At 46.0% G+C, this 9,686-nt stretch overlaps 1 protein-coding gene across 2 annotated transcripts in view; it reads right to left on the bottom strand.

Moving 5' to 3' along the window:
- Positions 1–259: 259 nt before the first annotated feature.
- The window catches only part of trim37 (tripartite motif containing 37), a 12,697-nt gene continuing 3,270 nt past the window's right edge, over positions 260–9,686 (bottom strand). For both annotated transcript variants that reach the window (XM_060896254.1, XM_060896255.1), the window contains exons 6-26: positions 9,606–9,686; positions 9,403–9,490; positions 9,147–9,269; positions 8,835–8,958; positions 8,600–8,667; positions 8,382–8,506; positions 8,009–8,059; positions 7,841–7,922; positions 7,669–7,745; positions 7,110–7,289; positions 6,915–7,029; positions 6,614–6,823; positions 5,772–5,908; positions 3,725–3,807; positions 3,292–3,468; positions 2,733–3,032; positions 2,464–2,625; positions 2,199–2,376; positions 1,705–1,817; positions 1,340–1,486; positions 260–1,192 (exon numbers count right to left, since the gene is read on the bottom strand). The exon at positions 9,606–9,686 is cut by the window's right edge and continues 36 nt beyond it. In XM_060896254.1, coding sequence (XP_060752237.1) covers positions 1,134–1,192; positions 1,340–1,486; positions 1,705–1,817; positions 2,199–2,376; positions 2,464–2,625; positions 2,733–3,032; positions 3,292–3,468; positions 3,725–3,807; positions 5,772–5,908; positions 6,614–6,823; positions 6,915–7,029; positions 7,110–7,289; positions 7,669–7,745; positions 7,841–7,922; positions 8,009–8,059; positions 8,382–8,506; positions 8,600–8,667; positions 8,835–8,958; positions 9,147–9,269; positions 9,403–9,490; positions 9,606–9,686 — 2,680 coding nt within the window. In that variant the 3' untranslated portion in view covers positions 260–1,133. The remainder of the gene's footprint in view (positions 1,193–1,339; positions 1,487–1,704; positions 1,818–2,198; positions 2,377–2,463; positions 2,626–2,732; positions 3,033–3,291; positions 3,469–3,724; positions 3,808–5,771; positions 5,909–6,613; positions 6,824–6,914; positions 7,030–7,109; positions 7,290–7,668; positions 7,746–7,840; positions 7,923–8,008; positions 8,060–8,381; positions 8,507–8,599; positions 8,668–8,834; positions 8,959–9,146; positions 9,270–9,402; positions 9,491–9,605) is intronic.

Here is a 9,686-nt window from a genome sequence, read left to right as displayed (position 1 = left end):
CCTACACACACACACACACACCCCCTACACACACACACACACCCCCTACACACACACACACACACACCCCCTACACACACACACACCCCCTACACACACACACACACACACACACACACACACCCCTACACACACACACACCCCTACACACACACACACCCCTACACACACACACACACCCCTACACACACACACACACCCCTACACACACCCCACACCCCTACACACACCCCACACACACACACCCCACACCTTTTACATAAAATCTTTATTATGACAGGGAAGTAAACATTGCACAATACAGACAACCAAAAAGAGAAGGAAAAAAAAAAAGATTGAGCGTGAAATGTGGAAGCCGACAGTCAGTCACGATATTTACACATGAAATTGTCACCAGGCAGTTTATTTTTTAATTATTTTTTAGTAAATCACCATCTTAATAAAAACAGTGTATTGATTCAGATAAACTGCTGCCTCCTGAGTGATGAAGGTGAAGGTGAAGGTGAGAGCTGTTTAAGGTCATGAACATGGTGTATGGAGAGAAGAGGGTGACCACATCAGCACGTGTGGAACATGCTCTCAGTGGAAAGCGCCCCCTGCTGGAGGAGGAGGACATGGTGCACATGTAACACCTCCCATCTCCCAGATCAGTAAATACAGGAGCAGGTTGTATGAACCAGAACTCCACAAAACCTCACAGTAGTTTTCACAAACTAAAGAGTCCAAATGACACTGAAAATAAACACAAATATAAATAAGGAAGAAAAGGAGTAGCTTTGAGCGATTGTGCAGAAATCCTCACACCTTAAACTCACTCAGGAGAAAAATTCAGCCTAAGAATAAATGTTAAAGACGTCTTAGTTTAAATGGACCGTGGCCTAAAGTATGGTAGGTGGAGACTACATCTGGAATTAAATAAGGACGTGTACATGTAAGGAACTAAAAGTTGATCATGTGTCTGTTTACTTCAGTCATTCTAAACGTGTTCAAGAACAGAAAAAAGTTCAAAACTACACACACACACACACACACACACACACACAACTCTGTAGCATATGTTTTCCATAAATAGTGTATCCTCTTGTGAAATGTGTACACCCTCCACCCCGACTCAGACACACACAGTCTGATGATCACCTCTCACTGGTCTCCTCGCTCACAAAGCTCAGATCATCTGGCATCAGCTGCTCTCCTAAAACACAAAACAAACACACACTCAATCTCTGTAAAGACCAACAAAATACACAGCAGAATGGTACAGAAAATAAATACAAATATGGAAACAGGTGTGTGTGTGTGTGTGTGTGTGTGTGTGTGTGTGTGTGTGTGTGTTAAGAACCTAAGCTGGGCAGTGGGAGAACTTCTCCACCCTCCAAAACTCCAGCCTCGTCCACATTCTCGTGCTCGTTCTCAGTATCACACTCCACCTCACTGTCACTGCTCATAACCGGCAACAGGTGAGAAGATGGCTTCTGACACAGGAACCCTGATACACACACACACACACACACACACACACACACAATGTTCTGTGATCATAAGGGGGATGAACAGCCTCACTGCAGCACAAAGTTTTAACGCTGCTTCTGTGGTTGTTTATATTCAAACTGCCATATTTTATGCAGGATTACACTGATAACCATGTGTGTGAGTGTGTGTGTGTGTGTGTGTGAGAGAGAGAGAGAGAGATAAAAGGTGCATCACCTTCTTTAGGGTGTGAGGAGGACGATGGTGAGTCTGTGAGACTCAGTGGTTGGTGGATGTCTCCAACGTGGTCATGATCAAAATCTAATGACATATCGCTCAACAGGGAAACACTGAAAGAAGTGAGAGGAAGCAGTGAGTGAGTGAGTGAGTCCTCGTGCTACAGTAATCACAAGTGTGAAGGTAACAGCTGCCTGGTGAGATCTTTAAGTGTCCCACAGTCACACAAGCATTTACATCTCATTCTGTGCTGAAGGTGGAAAATATCTACTTTGTTCAGACTGGTTAATCACTGATCTGCTACATTAAAATGTACACCATGACACCCCCCAGGACACCCCGGAGGACACCCCATGACACCCCCCAGGGCACCTCCCAGGACACCCTGTGCTTGAGGAGCTGAAGCCCTACATAGTAAACAGGTGGTGTGGTTTGGGACAGACCCACAGTCACCTGCTGAGAGCACAGTATATTGTTGGTGTAATTAATCTTACGTGCTGCAGGTGGTCCTGCGCTGCTTGCTGCCTGCAGGAGGCGCTGTGCTCAGAGAGGGCAGACTGAACACGTCACTCCCAGCAGCTCTGTACAGAGACTCGTCCGCTTTGGAGTGGTTCTCAGAGGACCCGGGGCCAGTGGGAGGGGAAGTGTGTGTACTCAGAGCTTTCACTGAACCTACAAACAATATAAATAACAATAAATCACACCTGGCGTGAGGCTAAAGGGCACAATTTGTGCACCGACGTTTAGTTTTATACTGACATTCTGTAGTAGAAGGTCCCTCTCTAGGGCACAGTGATGGCTCAAGAGAGTCTCCTGCTGCTCCTCTCAGCTCTTTCTCGCTGACCTCACCTGTCCGGAGCAGAGAGACTCCTCCCACTGCTCCTCCCACTTCCTGCATGGGGGAGACAACTTTCTTGCCACCTAACACACACACACACACACACACACACACACACACACAGGGAGAGGAGTGCTTTAAAGTGCTAAGAGAAGCAATCTGTGTAATAAATGATCATGAGGTTCTGTACCGTGGCGGCCGTGTCTGTTCGCCACAGGAGCTTTAAACAGCAGGTCCAGATCTCGCGGTTTGCGTCTTGCTGCTGTTTCCGGGTCGGTCGAGGCGCTTTGATCCAGAACAGAGCACAAAGGAGTAACTCGAGCATCAGAGACACCAGCACGGGCCTCCAACTGTCCCTTCACGTCCGCCATCTTGCTGCGAACCTCCGCCATCTGGGCCTTGAGTCGGTTAAGGACGGCAGAGTCCGGAGCAGAGCGGCGCACGGCCTGAGAACGACGCTCTCGCTCTTTACGGGCCGAAACTAATGAAGCTACACAAACATAACATTAATTCCTTTAACACATGAAATTTTTTATACATCTTTACACAGTTTTAACCAGATTTCTAATTTAACACATTGTTCCCAGTGTGTTAATGTTTTAGAGGTCAATAATCACAGCAGGCTGAAATCAGCTGATGGTCCACCACTACCTCAGGGGCGCACACACACACACACACACACACAAACGTACACACACGTACACACACAAATAAGGTGAGTGGGTAAGAGGTGCTTATTAAAGTGTTACCCTGGCTGGGAATCAGTGAGGCAGGTGGGCGGGGCTGAATTCCCCACAGAGACTCCACGTGGCTGTGCTCTTTCAGGTCCAGTAGCTGGATCAGGATGACCGGGTCGATGTCCAGCAGACTGGCCGTGGCTCCTGCTGCGCTCCTCCTCGAACCCCAGATTCCTGCAGTGGAGCCTCCTGAGCAGCAGGTGGAGACACTATGCTCAGTGTGGGTCACTTACACAAATAAACCAGCCAGAAATGAGGTATACCCCCCGGTTTAAAGCCTGCGTGTCCAAATAATAACTAAAACCTTTTAATAAATATTTATTCTGCCATTTTAAGAAGCTGTTTATTTGGTGACAAATTATTACTTAATCACTGTAGTCACTTAACATACAATCTTCAGACTCTGAAGCTGGTGCAATGTGCTGATAAATAAAGAGGTGATGACCTGTGGCTCCTATGACCTCATCAGGAATTTCTCCTTCTTCCAGGTCCATGATCCCGCTGTACTCCACATCGTTCTCTCCAGACCTGGTAGAAAACAGGTCCTTCATGAGTGAACCACAACAACACAGAAATATTCAGCGCTGTCTGCCATACACATCTTACTGCTACACACACTACTGTTCATGCTGGGTCGTGGGCTTATGTGACACTCTACAGCCATCTTCCACATACAGGAGCTCACCGACGGTGATTTTGCTCCTTTGGCTCCTGGCCAATGATAGCTGAGGCCTTGCCAGGATTCAGAAGTTGAGAAGCACAGATGATTCCCACTTACACAAAGTCAGGGGGCTCAGCACTAACCGACACTCTGCAGCCTGTCATGCTCAGCGTCTTAGAGAAGCTGGAGTTTATTCCAGGAACGCCGGGTGTGAGTCGGGAACACTCGATCACACCGAGGTGCGATCTGGAGTCACCAACACGCCTACAGACATGTGATTTGGAGGTGGGAGGAAACTGAAAAACCCAGAACACACCCACATGGTCACAGGGACAACATGCTGTCCATGGAACAGGCAAATCTTAAGAAGTCCCCCACAGTCCCAACATCACGAGTACAAACACACAGCATGTTCCAGTGTAAAATATGTTACAGCTTGTAACAGATACCAGCTTTCCTGCTCTGTTACATGACCAGGTGAAAAGGTTTAAATCTTCAATCACGACTCTGCATAAAACAATTTATTTATAATTTATTAGATTTATTCACACTTTTTCCTAATGATCATAAGTCCTGTTGTAAACACACAGTACTTTCTCTCGGTAGAGTTGCAGATATGGTGCATCATAAATGTGAACGTCTCCAGTGCTGTAGATCTTCTCAGGTCCCATCTCAACACTCCAGCCGACCCCGAGGCCCTGAGGTCAGCAGCGCTGCGTTTACACCAAAACTGCTGTTTATCTCTCAATAGTAAAGTGTGGGGAATTTCCACACGAGGTTGCAGCAGTATAAAAGACCGAGCCTGTGCCGCAACTAATACTGAGCTGACATGAAAAATCCTTCTGCAAAATCAACGGCTGAGAGTTAAAAGGAATGTGCGTGGGTGCATGAGTGTGTGTGTGTTCATGTGAGTGTGTGTGCGTGTGTGTGTGTCAGAGAAAGAGACAGAGAGGGAGAGGATGAGGCATTTGGACACAGGAGCTCTGATGACTCATTTTTCTCATCTGGAAAGCAGTGAGTGTGTGTGTGTGTGTGTGTGTGCGCGTGTGACTAGCTCGCAGCAGGAGCAGCACTGTGACATCTTACTACAAATACGCCAACACATTTCTAGCACACACACACACAGACACACACACAGCTTTTAGCTCAATAAGAGAAGCTGTGCTTTTATTAGACAGAGTGCAGAAGAGATGTATTCTAGCTACAGCTGCCCTTTCAGGCTGAATTAGTCCCACCTACTCGCTCCAAAATGTCAGCACTCCGGCTCAGCTCTGTTTGTATCTCTACAACAGGAAATTAGCCACTTTTAACAGGGCCGACATCAGCCGCCACAGACAATAAACCCAGCTTCATGTACATGCACACATTTTACAGCTCAATCTGTTTCTCAGGTCAAGCTGTAGGTCAGTAGTTTCAGCTGACAGCTTTAATAAGCAAGAGCTGGGATCAACCCTCACTGAATCACTGACTCACTAACTCACAAGAGATTCAGCTCATACATAACCATGTCCAGCTTTCACCAGCTACCTTTAACCATCTCTCACTACGGTCATCCTGCTGTGCCCAGCTTCCGCTTCCGCTGGCAGACATTAGAATCTGCTTACTGCTGATGGAACAGTTTACAAATTAGAACTTACTTCAGAATTAGAATTATAAAAATACCAATATTATAACCTTAGTAATAAACACTACCAGGTTCCCAGAGTGTGTGTATATACATGATTCACAGGGCTGTGGAGTGTGACGCTCACCTATAAACAGTGTAGCTGGCCGTGTTAGGGGACAAAATGTAAAAAGATGACAAAGTGATAATGTTAAACACGTCACTCACATATTCTCCTCATCAATGTCGTTCTCCTCCGTGTTGCTGGTCGCCGTGGAGCTGCCGGAGGTGCTGCTGCCGTCCAGAGGGTTCACGTCCTCGTCTCCGGTCAGACAGTCCACCTCCAGGTCACCGTCAGACAGCTCCTACATCACACACAAACACACACACACACACACACACACACACACACAAGCTTACAGAAACCACTTTTATTTATTTCTTTTTGACCAAGCAACACAATCATGAGGGATTAGCCAAGTGGTTAAGCTCCCACTCCTGGGCCCTTGAGCAAGGCCCTTAACCCACAAGGCTTTTCTTTGTGGCTTACTGTCACACATATGTACACTATGCAGTAGGGAACGAAAGGAACGAAAAACAATTAAAACAAAAATAAAACTATGAAAGTGAACTTTAATCATAAGCCTGAACAAAACACCAACAAATCATGAGTTAAACTAAATATTTAAACAAAAAAAAACCCAGAGGATGAGATCTGTATCTGAGATCTGCAGCTCCTCTCCTTTGTTCTTGTGTCACACGTGTCATTAGGTTTGATTTATCACCCGATATGCAGCTGCTATTTTAGGGCACAGAACACGGTCTTATTCTGAACTGAGTGTCTACTAGCTGAGTCTGCTGGGGGATTGTCTTTCTGCAGAGACACACATTTGTCTGCTTTATATCTGCCATATTGGGGACTATAACATGGGCATTTTGGTGTCTCAGTAGTAGGTATGTGATGTGATGAACATCCTGTAGTTGTGCAGCAGTGTCTGAGTAACATCACTGCATTGACTGTATCTGTATACATCAGTGACCTCCAATTGTGCCACAGAATCCTTTCTTACATTAGAGTCATCATGCTGAGTCTTTTCCTCTTCCTCCTCCTCTGTCTGCTGCCCGTTCACCAGTGACACGTCCTCCACCGCGGCGCCCTTCTCGGGGCCCGAGTCTCGGCCCGACGGAGCGCCGGTGCTGGATGTGGGCTGGTACATGCGGTGATCCGGTGGAGATGAGCTCCGAGAATTCTGCCGCCGGAAAAGTTCAATGGCCAACCTCTGCTCCAAACATATACATTTAAAAACAGACACATACATAGTGTGTGTGTGTGTGTGTGTGTGTGTGTGTGTGGTCATTTCCCATGCCCACCTCCTTCAGATTGTTGATCTGTTGGATGTAACTAGACTGTGCTGCCTCCAGCTGGCTGATGTACCAATACTGATCACGGCACTTCTGGAAGAAGGTGGGGGACCGCACCTGATACCTGCAGAGCATCAGAACACACACTCGCAGGGCTCTGCATTGTAACAGAAAACATCATGCGATTAAGGCTTTTACACTCACCTCAAGATGAGCGTGTCAGTCTGCATGTTAAGGTAACCTTCACTAGCGAGCAGATCCAGTCTGAAGAAGCGGTTGTAGCCCCAGCACTCACCCACTTCAAAGTCTGACGCAAACTCTCGGATGATGTTTTTGGTCGGGTCGTTGGAAGCCTGGTGCACCATCTCCACACGGTACTCGTACCTGCACACAAGTACGTTCATTTACATTTACAGCATTTAGCAGACACTCTTATCCAGAGTGACTTACATTTTTTTATTTCAGTTTATACACCTGAGCAATCGAGGGTTAAGGGCCTCGCTCAGGGGCCCTGCAGTGGCAACTTGGTGGACATAGGATTCGAACCAATGACCTTCCGATCAGTAGTCGAACACCTTAACCACTGAGCTACCACATCCCCGTTCAGGTTCATGCTGGAATCACCTAAATACCGTGAGCTTAGTTCACAGCTGTGATTCTAGTTTAAATTCAGAACCTGCTAAAGCGGTCCTCAGAACTTTTAGCTACATCCAGCAGAACAGCACAACATCCTACACACAAAGTGATAAAAATAACTCTTTACTTGGAAGTCTCGGGCAGGCCGGCTGACAGCTCCAGAAAAACAGAAAGGTAATTTCCCCGAACGACACCATTCCCGTCCTTAAACACAAACACACACTCTTATTAAAGCCTCAGCATCTCGGTGTGGTGCTGTGTGACAGTGGAGACACGGACGAGTGTAATAAAGCCCTTACAGGGTAAACCTTCAGTCTCCAGCACAGTCCTGACACCTGGAGTGGGGGGCTGTACACAGGGTCTGCTCTCTGTCTCAGTGTGCTGAACACACACACACACACACAGCTCAAATCAAGTACACACACATTCCTTAACTGCAAAAACACTCATTCCCAGAGTTTAAGTACCTGAAGTTTGCCAGAACAAAAGTGCTTGAGTCATAAGCAGGAACCAGCTCACTGAGGAGAGACACAATCTGGTTCTAGATTAACTGCTTTACAATAAAAACAATAGTTTACAAACTTTAGAACTGAGGAGGAATAAAAACATTTAGTCAATATAGTGCATTAAATTACACCTTTGTTACAAAAAAAAAAAAAAAAACAAAAAAAAAAAACAGATTTAGATTTTATTTTAGACTTAATTAATCGCTTGGCTTATTTTATTTTAATTGATCATTTAAATCAGCCATGATGACAGACATCATGTTTATTTCTGTACAACGTTACTGAACACACTCAGACCTGGTTATGTTACTGTGTGCGTCTGTGTGCATGTTACCTGGTGAAGTCAGGTGGTACAGGTGTGGTGACAAAGGACTGCATGGGTTTCCTGTGGACCTGCTGGAACATGAGCAGGATCTCTGGGCTCTTCAAGATCAGTTCACTCTTACTGCATGAGCGCAGCTGGAACATTACATACATAATGTACTTACATTTAAATTTCCTTCACTGTCATTATTTCCTGTGTGAGCAGTGATATTAAGACGCTCCTCTCACCTGATGCTCCACTTCCTGCAGCAGAGACTCGAGCAGCTCCGTCTCCTGTGTGAGGGACGTCTTCTGGCCTATCTCACAAACAGACACACACAAACACACATGATGGACATTCAGATAAAAAGAGACTGTGTGTGTGAGTGAGCGAGAGAGAAAAAGCTTACCTTCTGTAAATGTGTTCTGTTAAAGTTGCTATATAAATAAAGTGAACTGAACTGAAAACTGCAGTTCGAGTTACCCATGAGTGTGATGAGTTTGTTCTTGAGCTGATTGTCCAGACGTGCGATCATCATCTCTACGGCGTTCCTGATCTCTCTCACTCGCTCATCCTTCGCCCCTCGAACTGCCTCCACGTTCTTCTCCTGATCAGCAAACACACATATTCTCAAATCAGTGACCAGTAAAACGCAAAAACTCTACAAATCCAGTGAACTCTGGTGCCCCCTGGTGGAGAGCTCACATTTCAACAATATACATAACTTGATATCAGCTACTAGAATTTTTATTAACTCATTCAATAATTGTATCTCCTGTCCCTCGGTCACCCTACCACTTCCTGAACAAGGCTGATGAGCTCCATGAGACGGCGTCGCAGTTTGGCCACCTCCTCGTTCACCTTGTTAACATGCTGCTCGTAAATCTCGGCCAGTGGCTTAAACGTGTGTCCTCCATGCTGAAGGGTGAAAATCATATCAGCAATCAATAAACCATGAAGCCGTGTTTCCAGTCTTAAATAAGTACACAATTAGATCACTAGGGAAAGCACATATTCTCTGATTTGTTTTTAAAGAATAACACAAGTGTACCATGCCGCCCCACAGGGCACACTGATGACAGATGCATTTCTTACAGGTCCAGCAGAAAACACTCAGCTTCTCATGGTGGTTTTCACATCTGTGTGATGAAAAAATATATACAATAGATACAAATGAATAAAAACACTCCGTCACACTCCTACACAGAGAACGCAGCCAATAATGATCAGGGTGGAGTGTGTGGTGCTGCTCACTTGTCTTTGTCGTTCTCTTCATGTTTGGACAGATTACAGAGCTGCAGTGTGTCCAGCTGCTGTGTGACCTCCTCTGCCCAG

Source organism: Tachysurus vachellii, chromosome 20 (genome assembly GCF_030014155.1).
Source record: "Tachysurus vachellii isolate PV-2020 chromosome 20, HZAU_Pvac_v1, whole genome shotgun sequence".
Taxonomy (NCBI): Eukaryota; Metazoa; Chordata; class Actinopteri; order Siluriformes; family Bagridae; genus Tachysurus; species Tachysurus vachellii.
Note: the sequence above shows the minus strand (reverse complement) of the source record. Positions and strands in the feature narration are given on the sequence as shown.